Source organism: Vidua chalybeata, chromosome 2 (genome assembly GCF_026979565.1).
Source record: "Vidua chalybeata isolate OUT-0048 chromosome 2, bVidCha1 merged haplotype, whole genome shotgun sequence".
Lineage (NCBI taxonomy): Eukaryota > Metazoa > Chordata > Aves > Passeriformes > Viduidae > Vidua > Vidua chalybeata.
In genome coordinates this window covers 8,544,999-8,559,365 of record NC_071531.1, presented here as the reverse complement: position 1 = coordinate 8,559,365, position 14,367 = coordinate 8,544,999, and the positions used below count along the sequence as shown (strand labels likewise).

General features: G+C 35.6%; 1 protein-coding gene across 1 annotated transcript in view; it reads right to left on the bottom strand.

Annotated features, from left to right (window-relative positions):
* Nucleotides 1–590: 590 nt before the first annotated feature.
* RPGR (retinitis pigmentosa GTPase regulator) overlaps nt 591–14,367 on the bottom strand; it is a 37,094-nt gene continuing 23,317 nt past the window's right edge. The window contains exons 8-16 of the mRNA XM_053936219.1: nt 10,424–10,579; nt 9,790–9,914; nt 8,466–8,645; nt 7,410–7,575; nt 6,025–6,131; nt 4,251–4,316; nt 3,582–3,629; nt 1,098–3,234; nt 591–998 (exon numbers count right to left, since the gene is read on the bottom strand). Coding sequence (XP_053792194.1) covers nt 784–998; nt 1,098–3,234; nt 3,582–3,629; nt 4,251–4,316; nt 6,025–6,131; nt 7,410–7,575; nt 8,466–8,645; nt 9,790–9,914; nt 10,424–10,579 — 3,200 coding nt within the window. The 3' untranslated portion in view covers nt 591–783. The remainder of the gene's footprint in view (nt 999–1,097; nt 3,235–3,581; nt 3,630–4,250; nt 4,317–6,024; nt 6,132–7,409; nt 7,576–8,465; nt 8,646–9,789; nt 9,915–10,423; nt 10,580–14,367) is intronic.

The window sequence follows — 14,367 nt, the reverse complement described above, 5'->3', positions numbered from 1 at the left end:
ATAAAAGTAGGGGGGATAAATTATGGAGTGATGTGGAAGTTTTACAACTTCTTCATAGCAATTTCTGTGAGCCAGAGAGAAGAGGATTCATGTTTACCCTGAAAGAATTTTCTACCAAGGTCATTGACATAGAAACCAAGAAAGAAAGAAGGATAAATAAGAGAAACCTGCAACTGTCTGTTCCAATAAACACTTCGTCTCTCGTGACCAATGAGTAAAGTGTAAACCTATGAGTTTGGTAAGAACGTATAAAAAGCATGCATGCTATAATAAAAAACAGGTTTGAAGCCTTCTGAAAATGGAGTGTATTGCTTTGTATTGTGTCAATTACAACAGAGTGATACCAAAATTTTAAAATAGTTACCTTTGCTAATTTACTGCAACTCCTTTCATGTAAGGCACATTATCAAGTAAACTGCTCTGCAACTAAAATTGGTGTGTTGCTGATTCAAAGGCAAAGATTACACTGTTACAATGTAAAATTGATTTGTCAGCATGACATTACACTTTGATTAAGAGGCAAACACAGTTTACCTCCTCAGCAATTAATTTTTTATATATCATACATGATAAACATGATTGTGGAAATGATTGTATCAATAAAGTATGATTTCTCTCATAAAAGTATCCTACATCTAAACATTTTCTTCAGTCTTTTTCAAAAAATTGGCACTTAAATTATATGCATAATATTATGCTTTGATTCCATGAGAAGTTTCTTTCAAGTAATAAAAATCAATCTGTTTCCTGAGTAGGCTTAAAATGCATCTGCAGTAGTCTATGCTACTTTAATGTTAAATAATGAGGTAGCACATTGTTCCAAAATTGTTCTGGATTATGTAAACCATTTGCTACATGATGTTTGGATTTCATGTTTTGTTTAGACCTGTTTGGTAAAGCAGTACTTTCTGTCTTTTCTGGCTTCCTGGGTTTGCTTTTCTTTTCTGGAAGTTTATTACTATAATTTTTCCTTTTAGCTTTTGCTTTTTCCTCTTCTTCTTCCTCCTCATCCTCATCTTCTTCTCCCTCATCCTCTTCTTCCTTGTCTACTAAATCCCCTTTCTCCTCATCTCCTTCTTCTCCCTCTTCCTCTTCACCTTCTCCTCCCTCTCCCTCTTCCCCTTCTTCTTCTTCCTCCTCGCTCTCTTCTCTCTTTTCTTCTTCCCCCTCTTCTTCTTCCTCCTCACCCTCTTCCTCTTTTTCTTCTTCCCCCTCTTCTTCCTCTTCTTCTTTCTCTTCACACTCTTCCTCTTCTTCTTCCTCTTTTTCCTCTTCCTCTTTTTCCTCTTCCTCCTCCCCTTCTCCTTCATCTTCTTCTCCTTCATCTTCTTCTCCCTCTTCCCCCTCCTCTACTGCTTCTTCTTCCTCTCCTGTTTCCTCATCTCTCCCTTCTTCCACTCCTTCTTCTTCCTCCTCATCTTCCTCTTCTTCCTCCACTGTCTCTTTTCCCTCATCTTCTCTGACACTCTCTTCTTCCTCCCCTACTCCCTCAACTTCTTCCACTCCTTCTCCCTCTTCTTTATCTTCCCCTTTCTCTTCATTTTCCCCCTCCTCTTCTTCCTTTTCATCTTCTTCCTCCTCATCCCCTTCTGCTTCTGCCTCTGTTCCTTCCTCTTTCTCATCTTCTCTTTCCTCTTCCACTTCATCCTCCCCATCTTCTCCTTTTTCCACTCCATCTTCACCCACTTCCTTAGTTTTTGTATTTGCATCTTCCTCATCCTGCTCTTCTTCAGATACCTCTTCTTCCCTCCCTGCCAATGATTCTCCCAACTCCTCCTCTTCACCCTCTTTGTCTTTTTCATTCTCCCCGTCTTTTTCCTCTTCATCTTCCTTTTCATCTTCTCCTTCCTCTTCTGCCTCTACCTCTTTTTCTTCCTCTTCCTCTGTATCTTCCTCTCCTTCCTCACTCTCATCTTTTCCCTCACTTTTAACCTGCTCTTTTTCTTTTTCAGTACCTTCCTCTTTCTGATACTTCTCCTCCATATCCTCCTTTTCTCCCTCACTCACCATTTCTACTTCCTCCATCAACCTGCCTTGCTCATCTCTTTGCTCTTTGCCTTCTTGCTGGCTGACCTCCTCAGTCTCCTCTGCACCCTCATTCCCACTGTCTCTTTCAGCCTGTGATTCTTCTTTTTCACTTTCTTCCTCATTATCTTTTCCCTCTTCATCTTTTTCTACTGAAACTTCATCTCTGTCTTTTTTAACCTCACTCTCTTCTTCCTCCCCTTCACTGTCAACTGTTTCATCTAGTTTTTCTTTTTCACTTTCACCCTTTTCACTGCTTTCATTCTCCTGCTCTTGATCAGATTCCTCCTCATTCTTAATTTCTAATGGCCTGTCTTCATCAGGTTTAGCATCAGAGCTTGTTTCTTCATCATTCAGGCTTTTTAAATCAGTCTGTTCTACACGTTCTTTCTCATTGTTTGTAGCACGTATCTCCTCAATCTCACTGTCTTTTTCTAAGTCTAGATGTGTCACTGTCCTCCTTGCCCTCTGGACAACTCTGTGTTCATAGCAGACCTCTTCCTTAAGTATGTATTTTTGGAGATCATTAGTAATTTCCTCAGTTGAAGATGATGATGAAGTTACAGATACTTGTTTCAAAAACTGATGCTTTTTTTTAAGCTCCTTCAGTTCTGCACTACTTTCTTCTCCTGTGACATTTATTCTTTCACACTTGTCAGATTTTTCAACACCATCCTTTATTTCGTTTTGATTCTCTGTAGTTTTTTGACTCCCTTGCTTTTTAACAGGACTGTATTCTTGTACACTTAATGAATCAGTCTGGGGCTGATCCCTGGGAGCAGAAGGAAGTACCTCTATTTTAAGGGATTGCTTAGATTTAACAGCTTTTGGCTTTTTATTGGAAGAATTTATTTTTTCAGTGGGAAGATTATATGTTGCATCCTCTCTGAAAAATTCAGGATTTTCCACACACTCTTTTTCCCTTTTCACTAATATGCTTTTGTCCTCAGTAATTTCTTGAGCACCACTTTTCAAAGTACTATTACTTTCTGCATGTTCAGATTTACCTTTCTTAATACTTTTTCTGGCCACAGGCTTCCCTACAAAGGCACTACTCTTTTCTAAATCTTGTCCAGTTGACTCTGAAAGTGACGACTGCTTTTGTAAAGAGCCAGATGCTAACTTTGAGCCCTTCTTTGTGAAATCAGAATCCTTGTTTTTCAGCCCACCCTTACCATCTCTTTTCAGTTTCACATTTTTATTGTTCTTCTATTCCACATGAGAAGCAGAAAATTAAAAAGAAAGAAAAAAAGCATTAAAGACAAATGGCAGCGAAAGAAAAAGGTTACAAAAGCATCTGAACAAGAAAAGAAACAATTTGTGAGAGGGGATTAAAAGACAGCATAAAAGGTAGAATATTTCACATGAAATGAATTTAGAAGTGCACATATTAGAAGAATGTAACATCCTGGTAACGATCAGTGTAATGCTACACCTTTCTCACTATCCAAGGAAATGCAGTAAGAATTGTGCAGCCAGTGCCACATCCCACAAACCAGAACAGGGGCAATGCATGAGGCTGCGCAAGAAGAAGGAAATTAATACAGTCCTCTTACACCTTCCTCCTTTGGAAATCTTCTGATGTACTTACTGTTATGCACTTTCTAAGAAGTTTGAAAATCTGTTGTCTTTCTGTCTTTCTAATTTTACACTTATTTAATAAATTATGAACTTAAAAATCTAAAATAAAATTTTAATGGAATATAACGAAGTGCTGAAAAGCTGGGATCACTTTAGGAGTGAAATAGAAAGTACTACAAAGTACTTTAATTTCATAATTAAGACCAGTATTACTGCTCCTTAAAATATACTTCAAGGTGAATATCTGTAAATAAAATCTTTATTTACACTGTGTCCCAAAATATTTTCTTAGCAACAAACCAGTAGAAACGTATGTTATCACATGAAGTTACAAGATGTATATAATAGTCTCTTGCTTCTTTAATTGGTGAAATATTAGACACTCATCTCAAACTGCACTGGATATGTGGAGTTCTAGATGCCTGCCCAAATTCTCTCTGCCTTCATGCAGCTTCTTAGAATTTTAGGCCATGGATATTCAGAATATTAGCAAGAGGAGGTCTATAAAATTTGCCTGACTTTTTAAAAACTCAAAGCAAAATAATGGACAATACAAGAATTGAAATAATGGACTAGGACAATACAAGAACTGCAGATTTTTAAACATCAGTATCAACATACAAATATGTAATTAGTTACAGTACCTTCTGTTTTTGGAGTGGTGATAATTTTAAGGACCAGTCACCAGGATTCAACTTCATTGCATGTGTCTGCAAAAAATAAGATCTCTATTAAAAAATAAATATATTTAATACAGAAAGCAGCATCAAAGCCCAGTTTTACTAAACTGAGCTAGTTTATGAACATTTTAATATTATTGCACAGTCAGGGTGAGACAAACCTGTACGATCATTCAGCTCAACTATTTCACTTCCACTCCATCATTTTCTGCTTCTAAAGAGAGGGGTGAACAAATGTCAACACCTAAACTGTCTGTAGAGGCTGAACACTACCCTGACCCTTCTTAGAGTCCATGGGCACGTTTGAGATCCACCTTCCACTCACTATGAGGTTACAAATAGAACCTTACTCCATTATCATCACAACCTTCAACTCAACATCCAGTTTGACACCACAGCCTTGAAAGAACATCTTCAAAGAAGCATTGCACAGCAGAATTGTTCCTTGGAATCTAATGCCTTTATCTCTTCCACATGAAGCAAGAAACCAAAAGTCAACATAGAATACTACTAGGTGGGAATATATAATGAAATTTTTCTCATCCCTTGCCATATATTCCAAATGACAATATAATTATATTGTCTGCTGTTGAATATTATCTGCTCATGGTTTAACCACTATATTGTTTTTCAACACAGTGAGCATGAACAGTTCTGGTTTCAGACTCCCAATAATTTGTATCATCAATATAACATTAAAGTCTTTCCTCATTTTGTCACAGGTGTCAAAAAGATGTATGTTGCCACAGTCTAGAAAAATTGAAAAAAACTATGCTATAGCAGATTGTTTTCATTCGGATCTAAGAACAACAACCATTTATATTGTATTTTGACAAGTTTTTCTGCTAGGCTTTTTTTCAAATTTATGTTTAAAATTTTTTTTAATGTTTTAAAATTGATTCAGGATAGGTATAAAACTGAAAAAGATAAGGAAGTCTAACACATAAAGTGTGAAATATGTAAATAATGCTTCAGTAAATTAATGGAGGCCATGCTGTGCATTGGATCTGATCACATTTTTTTCTTGTAAATCAAAATGAAGTTTTATAATAAATAAATGGCATGCACAGACTGTTAAATTACTAAGTACTTTTAAATGCAAACAGATAATAATTCCTGTAGATGTTCAATCCCTCCAGCATAACTGTGGCTGCATTAAGGCCAGGACATGTCCTTTCTGCTGAGAGAACAATATGTTTTGGAAAGTTGTACAAGTGATAAGGTGAACATGTTTTTTAAATAAAAGAAATATGTAGGAACAAGCTGGGGGATCACCAAATAATCAAAATGTCTGGATTTTTGCCTTCCCTTTAATATTTTCCACCTGTATTAAAAAAAACTCTCTCAAAACAGGAAAAGATGCTCTTCTGCTTCATTTCCTGCAATTCTCTGTTGGAAATTATCAAAAAAAGCAAGGTCAGACATAGCAATCACCATGTGGCCTCCAGCACCCTTTTCCTTTTCTTTCTGATTTCCAGAGCTAAAGTGTGGGGAGGCACGGCACTATTTGGACTGCTTCATATCACAATACTACTTTGAAAATCAAAACATATTTTAGCATTGGGTAATGATGATGCAAAATGCATGCTCATTTAACAGTGTGTCAGTATTTCTCGGATTCACATGTGATATTCTGGTAGTCAGGAATTCTGCATTAGAACCTGAAACACAATTCAGCTTCTTTGTCTCCCCCTGCAAAATATTACTGAATTACAGATCCATTATTGGAATATATTACCATATTTAGGATGTCAGTTGTGTCTCCAAGGTTTCTGTCAATATTTTCATTATCTGAATCTTGTTCTGAAGAGACTTCACTAGGTTTATCTTTTTGATGATTATTTTCTACAAGGTAAAATAGGGACAAATGAACAAATGTCATAGGAACAAGCACTGTATAGCAAACAGTACACCCCACACTTATAAAATAGAGATTATTCCTATTTTACTAACATAGAACTGAAGTCCTCAGATTCTTCATTCCCCCAGGCCAAGACACAGCAAAACCACTTCCATCTCCTTTCATCACTAACAACAGAGGTAGCTCAGCAATCTGGTCTCAGTACAGTGTAGATCTCAGACCATTTCTGCAGGCTTTCAAAGCCTAAGTATTACACGGGACAAAGACTCTATATTCATACAAATAATGGTGTAACAATTAGATCAAAGTAGCTGCAGTGGTGTTATCTCCATTGGACTTTATCTGTGTAATGGATGGAGAGACAGTGAGTTTCATGCAGCATTATAAAAATGTCCCTACATCATTAAGCTCATCAGGTCTATGACCATTTTGTACAACACAAAACCTGAAGTTTTAGGTCTAAGAAGACTCTAAAGGAAATTCAAATTTCACTGTATTGCTTTCCTGGAACCAGCAATGCTAATGGAGATGCTGGCAGGTTTAAAAATAATCATATTCATTCTATGAATGAATTACTTTAAAATTTGATTTGGCTGTCCAGTAAATCTGAGCTAACAATTACACAAAAGCTCTGCGTTCTGCACTCTTCAGCACTGTTCTTTCTAGGAAATCACACAGGCCCAGGATTCCAGACAAGTCCAGAATTGCTCTAGAGAATCTGTGCCAAAGTCCAGTGCTGTGTTATGGTTATCCAGACTTTTCCATCAGCTATATTATAAATCCTTATTATCTTAGATAAGAAAGAGTGAAGAGTACTTCTGCATTTCCAAGTGAAGAAGAAAGGTGCTGTAAGAATTAGTAGACCTCTTATGTTTTCTTATCCAAGTTCTTTGTAGGCTTACCTATGTCCTTAAGACTGTTCCTAACTTTTTTTTCTGTAATTCCTTTTTTTGATGTGAAAACAAAGTAAGTAGTTAATGTTCTTACAGTATTTTTGTGAGCCTTATTTCTAAAGGCTTAAGGAATCACAGGTACAATTTATAAATTGTTTTTCTTTCACTCGAGTCTCCTCTTAATCTTTAAACTTGTTTTGTAAACATGAACAGTGTGAGGCAATTTTTGTCTGCATTTCCCAGCTTTCATGCCTGTTTGCTGCCAGACCATCCTAAGGCTGAGCCTGAACCTCTGCACATTTATTTATGAATGATGAGAGTCAAACCATTCTTATCAGAAAACAACAGCAAGATGTGGGGACACTTCACCTTTATCATGATCTCCATCCCTCCCAGATTCAGCTTTAGGATGACTTGTTGCAGAAAACCAGAATGGGCTGGTGTTGCTTGTCACAGGCAATGAAGATTTTAAGAAGCCTTCCCCCATTGCAGGCAGAGTTTGTGCCATTCGAGCAAATTGCTCTGGTGACCTTTCCTTTAGAAGATTGAAAAATAATAAATTGAGAAAAAGGGTAGAAGAACAAAATGTAAGCAATCTCACATACTTATCAGTGGTATTTGCTGTTAGCTTGGGATACAGTGTTGCAACTTAATAAGCAGAAACAAATATCTTTAAAAATTTTACTTATTTATAGTCCTAGAAAGTGGACAGGTAAATAGTGGGATTTTTAAGATCATCTCTATGCAATGATTTCAAGCAATCCTAAAATATAAACAAAGGAGAAAAAGAACTTTGTTCTTTTTATCTAAAATAAAAAACGAATCTCTCAAATAACATCAAGGTATTTAATCCACAACATTAATACCTTTTTATAGAATAAATTCAGGTTTTGGTAGAGCTAGTTCTCAGACAGGTAAGTGAAATGATCCAATTCATTGTGCTGTTTAAGGAAATCACGTGGAATATGTAGTGGAGACAACAGAGCAGAAAGCAATATTTTAAGTAGCTACATCTAATATTCTCCTTTGATATTTTATAAACTATGAAATTGTTTAATATATTCAAGGATTCAGAGGGAACAGCAAGAGAGTCAGGTTCTTGCTATTTTTTACAAAATATTTCTAAGGTGGTTTAAAAAATGCAAAGGAGCAGGTTCTACATTTTAGAACAAAAAGATTACAAACCAAATTTTAATCTCTTTCACCGAAATAATTAAGCAAAATCTGACTAATACCTACTTTTTTTTTCTCCTGCATCAATTTTTGGGACCAGAGTAAATGTCTGTTTTTCATATTATACATTAAAATTAAACCCTTAGTTTAAGAAGATATATTTAAGTGCTTGGCATATGCTGTGATTTTCGCTTTAAAAGTGATTTTGATTCTGGAAAGAAGCACGACAACTCTAAATATCTCTGAGCTTACCCTCTCTCGACGTCGCATTCGTGCTGCTGATAACTGTAAAGTGTTTGCCAGCACAAAGTCCCCTCTTGTTTGAGAGGTAGCAGCAGTCAAAGGAGGCTCATATAAATCTTCCAAGGGTATTTCAGATCCTTTAGGTCTTGGAGCAGCAAAAACCAACATATGACAACCCCCACAAGCAACCTACAGCTCAAAAAAAAGTCTGATTACTTCGTTTATGTAAGTATCAAGGATGCACTTTTCTTACAATCATCTCTAGGGATTTAGATGATAAGAAAGAAATGTAGTAGAAGTAAGACACAGCAAGCGGCTTAAAATTTAGTTCCCAATTACACCAGCAAGATAAAAGTACTTAATTACATTTATTAATGACTAGTGATCTATGTTCACTTCTTCTTACTTAAATACAATGTATTTGTACTGAACAGAACAAAAGACAGGACTATCATATTTTTTATATAAAAGATAGCAAACATATTTCCACTGATTTTCAAGAGACTTTAGGTATTTATTTTGATACAAGTCACTTGAGAGCAATACTGATAGTTTCAAACCTAATTGTTTTATCACACAATCAGCAAAATGTAAAATAAATTCAACACCCTCCCGTAGATACAATATTTTTACATAAAAAATCAGAGGTTTCACTTTTTAAAAGGCTTAAAACACTCACTGCTTCCAATAAAACTTCTTTCACCTCTAATTCCAGTAAACAAACAGAAGTGATCAGACTTTAGCTGCAAATTTTGTTCAATACTGAGTCATGTTAATATTTTTGATGCTGACAATTCTCTGACATTTCTTCCACACCTCAAGAAGCAGATGAAAAAACTTCCCTTACACAATTCTCAAAAGAAAAGACTATTCTTGCTTTCTTGTCTGGTTTGGATTGAAAAAAACCACCACCTCACATTTTCTTGAGGCTTAAAAATATCCTACTGTACAAAAATTGTCAAAATTGAAAAGATTAGTCTCTGGTGTTTACAGAAAAGATATACATTTCCCCATACTTCCAACCATCCAAGAGTAATAAATAATTCAGTTTATAAGCTACCACAGCTCTGAAGACCAAAACACCACAGCACAAGAGTACTGAATAAAACCCTAAAGAGCATTCTGTATGTGTAGCCCAAGTCAAAGACACTCTAAACTAAATTAACACTGTGCTATGCATATATAATATCCTCTTTCCTTCAGTTGGTGTTGTCCACTAATTAAATGTTATAGAAAGAAATAGTTCTAAAATGATATTTCAGCTCTCATTAATAATGTGTTTCATAAAAAGATAAATATTGTGATGTCTGAGAGGAATGAACAAAAGTTTTACCAAAAGGACTGTGAACTTCAAGAAATTGTAACACAGAGTGGGATCAAACAGATTTGTAAAACTCTCTTCTCCAAATCCTAACTTGCCATGTCGTCCATCTCCAAAAGTAAACATGAGGCCATTCTCTGCATATGGGAATAAAAAGGATGTTAAAGACTCAACACACAGCCAGGACAGAACCATTAAAAAGCAATAGGCTATGAAAGTAAGAAATATTTCCCTTCCAAAAACAAAATCTGAACAATTATTTTTAGATCTTCAACAGACGAATATTATTTGAAAATATACACATTTTCAGACAAAGTACTGCCTGAGATGTTGGTCTAGACAATTTGTAAAAAAAAAACAACACAACAAAATAAAATATTTAAACTATACAGAAAAACAATGGCTTCTAAATAAGAATATTTGTTAGCAAGGCATAATTAGGTGGTTATAATTCCACAGGAGATACAGAGTTACGCACGGCATGGCTGTGAGTCAGAAATTCCTGTTGAATTCACCCTTCTCACTGGCTCGTTTCACTCTTAGAACCAGTAATGGATATGTCTGCTACTGTTCATTGTATAAGGAAAGCTTTTACAGCATAAGAGAGAGTTGCTAGAAGTGGTTCCAGAATTTTGCACTCCCATACCTGCTATCACAGCAGTGTGATTTTCCCCACATGCAATGTTACATATTTTATGCCTCTTCAAGCGTTTCACAGGCTTCGGTACTGAACTTTCAAAGACAAAAGTTCCATGTCCCAACTGCCCATATTGTCCAAGTCCAAAAGTATAAACATCTGTTTCTGAAATTATACAGGCAAAGTTAACAGCAAATATGCTAATATGTATATTTATTTATTTATATGATAACCTATGTTCTATTTGCCAAATGGAAGGCTACTGACATGAACATCATGAAACACTACTTAATCAATTAAAAATGTGCTAAATAATCCATTACATTTATCAATTATTAATATACAACAAAATAAGAAAAACAGGAATTGAAGCACTGAAGTATATGCAGAGAATTTTAAATGGTTCGATGTGTGATATATTTTCTAATATAAATGCAAAATAATCCACTGATCATATGTACACAGAGCAAAGTTTAAAAAATGTATGGGAATTTGCATACTGCAATCAATTCAAGACTACAATGTCTATACATTTATATGCATTTTCACAATAGCCTCATCTTAATTACTCATTAGCTTCATGAACACTAAATGACCCTAATTAATAGACAAGACCTCATAATTTGTATGTAAGAAGAGCTAGGAACAGTAACTGAATAGGTTTCAGTATTCTGTTCAGCTGCCAAATCAGCCCTGCAATAAATACAGAGAACACTGTAACTGTGTTATCTTGTGACAGAATAATCATCTTTCCACATTTATATTTTGTCTGTTTAATGGACTGTGTGTGCCAGGAAAAAGAATGAGAGCTTCTCCGAAGCAATAAAGATTCTTGGTGTATCCATCCTTGGCACTCCATCACAACAGGGGAAGATTGTGAAGCTTGGAAATCTTGATGAGGTCATGCTTGAACGGAGAAGTTTTTTGGAAAAAAAGGAGAAATTTTTCCAGAATTTATTTTCCTGCCCCTTTTTCTTTTGCATGTAGACAACAAAGGAAAAGTGAGAGAAATTCTACTTAAAGTACTTGAAAAATTATTATGAAAAAAGAGAGAAAGATTATTAATTGAGAAAAAATATTTCATGTTAAGTTAAAAGAACTTTCCAATTTCAAAGGAACTGTGATGAAATAGTAACACAACATATGGAAATGTTCTTTCTAGGAAAGTCTTTTCCTTTCTGTTCCTTATAAATTGTTCCATAATAAGATGTCATGAATTCACACCATAAAAAAAAAAAAAAAGCACAATGGTCTCACATTTTTATAAATTGTAGATGAAAAGTATTAAGCAAACCTGGGTTTTTTACTAAATGTAATGGTAAAGCTCCCTCTGCTGGAAATTTTAGTGCAAGAAAGTAAAACCTTCTTGGGACCCTCATAAAGTAAAAGTAGTAAGAATTTTCCTGTAATATTTAGACTTCCTGCATAAGAATCAAGAAACTACACCTGAGAGACAGGAGCTTTCTCTAAGCAAACAAGAGTCTCATCTTTATTTCAGTAAACAGCTTTCTCAGGATGGCTGATTTAAAAAATTCTGTTTAGAAGTACTGCATTTCTTTTAACAATTCTTTGGAAACTGGCAGATATTTTAACTACATGGCTTTATCTGATTAACATAATTACTTTGCATGAACTACAAGTTTTTGGTTTTTTTTTAATCCTAGCATGAAACATGCAAAGTCTTCTGCATTTGTGTTGAGATGTTCTCAAATATTAACTGAAAATGAGGAAAAAGGCCAATCCCAAGCCAGGTCAGAGTGCCTTGATATGATGAATAATTTCTTCTGCTGCCCTTATAGACCAGTGGCACCTAAATGTTGCTCCTCCTAAATTTGCTTCTTAGTGAATTATCAGGGTAGAGGAAGAAAAAAACCTTTCACCTTTCTTAAATGATTCACCACTGTGGTGCAGAAGTGAGGTCACACCTCACTAATAACCCCCTTTAGTAGAAATGAGGTATTTCCTCCCATCTGTCTTTATAAATGTGTGGAAAGAGAAGTGTATGGAAAAGCACCCTCACACACATGATAAAATGACAGGGGTGAATTTCATCATTCTGAACACAGCAGCAGTCCATGAGAGGGCCCTTGAAGGATAAAGAGAAATGATTTCAGAGTTTGCACAGAAGACAATGGCTTTGCTGTTCCAAGTGACCTCCAGCACTTGAGTGCTGGAAAAGCTGCTTCTTTACATCCTATTTCCCTCTTTAGAAGAACAGGGATATTTCCCTGTAGCTGTGTTATCTTCCATCTTTGCAGGCATCCTTTGTAATCTCTGTGACCATTTGCACTATCAAAAAACAGTTCTAGGCAAAAAGCTATATAGCTTTCATACTATTTTTTTAAATATTCCATTTGCTGACAGAACTGTGTGAGCTCAGAGAATGTTTTTCAGAACCATGCATTCCCTGCTATGTATCTAAGGCCACAGATGAAGTTAAAAAGTCCTCAGGACTAAAAAGGAAGCAGACAGGTAAGATTATATCATAGCCACATAGAATGGTTTGGGTTGGAAGAGACCTTAAAGATCATCTGGTTCCAACCTCTTGCAATGGGCAGGGATAATTTCAACTAGACCAAGTTGCTCCCATCCAGCCTGGCTTTGAACACAGCCAGGAATGGGACACCCACAACTTCTCTGGGCCAGGGCCTCAACACTCTTCACAGTAAAGAATTTCTTCCTAATATCCAATCTAAACCTACTCTCTGTCAGTTTGAAGCCATTCTCCCTTGTCCTGTCACTTCAGGCTCTTGTAAATGGTCCCTCTGCATTATTTCTTGTAGGCTCTGTTCAAGCACTTGAAGACTGCCATTAGATCAGCCCAGAACCTTCTCTTTTCCAGGCAGAACAATCCCAATTCTCTCAGCCTTTCCTCATAGGGGAGGTTCTGCATCCCTCTAATCATCCTGGTGGCCTGTCCACATAAATTCATTTCCTTGAACATTATCATTATTATTATTACTATAACTACTATGCCAATGAACTATTCACTCTCACAAGAGCTTTATTTTTAAACAGCTTATGCTGAAAAACGTTACTGTAAAAAATCAACTGTCAACACAATGTTCAGTATTCAGAATTAGTAACTGGATTTGCGGATTTCAGTATAAATAGTATACAGACTTAAGAACAGTTTGAAAAATCTAATAATCCTATATGGTCTGAATTCTGAGTTCTGACAGAAAAAGGTAGAGTTTTTACACTCTTTTTGTCCTATTTCAAGAGGGTGACTTGGCTTTCTTTTCTTTTTATAAGACCTTGAGACAGAAGATGAAAAATCCAACATTTTACACACTAATGCACTAATGTTCTTATGTCAAACATTCTATTCTCAAAGGTCTGTTTCACTTTTTTCTTTGAAGAGCTATCTTTGCTTTCCTTCCTTTCAGAGAATGAAAGGAAGTAATATATCCTTCTATAGAAAAAATTATTCCCAGAGGATCTGAAAAAAACTGCAAGATATTAAGGTCACTCCAAATAATCTGTTTCTTCTTTTCCAATTTCTAGATTCAGATTCAGTATTTTTCTACCTTTTAAAACACCTTATTGAAAAAAGCACACAAATTGGTATTGCTGTTCTCCCATATTTAATTTGAAAGTGATGACACCAGCAGCATTCATTTGCAGCAGGAAGTACCTGCAAGCATTGGGGGTAGTCAGTGCAATTTTTTAAGTCTCTGAGAGAATGAATCTGGGATGAGGACAGGATCTTCTCAGACTGGCTGACTGACTGCCATGAAATGAAAAGCTTTGTGCTCTCGAGATTCTGCACTCAGAATTTTTAAATGAAATTCTGTTTATTGTCTAGGAAAATTGCAAATATTAAAGGCAGAGGTAACAATAGAGCTTGTAAAGATGATGGTTTCCAATACCACACTCAACACTTCTAAAACCAATCTTTTAAAAATTGGACTTTTTCCTAAATTATTGCTCTCAACAATTTAATTCTTGTT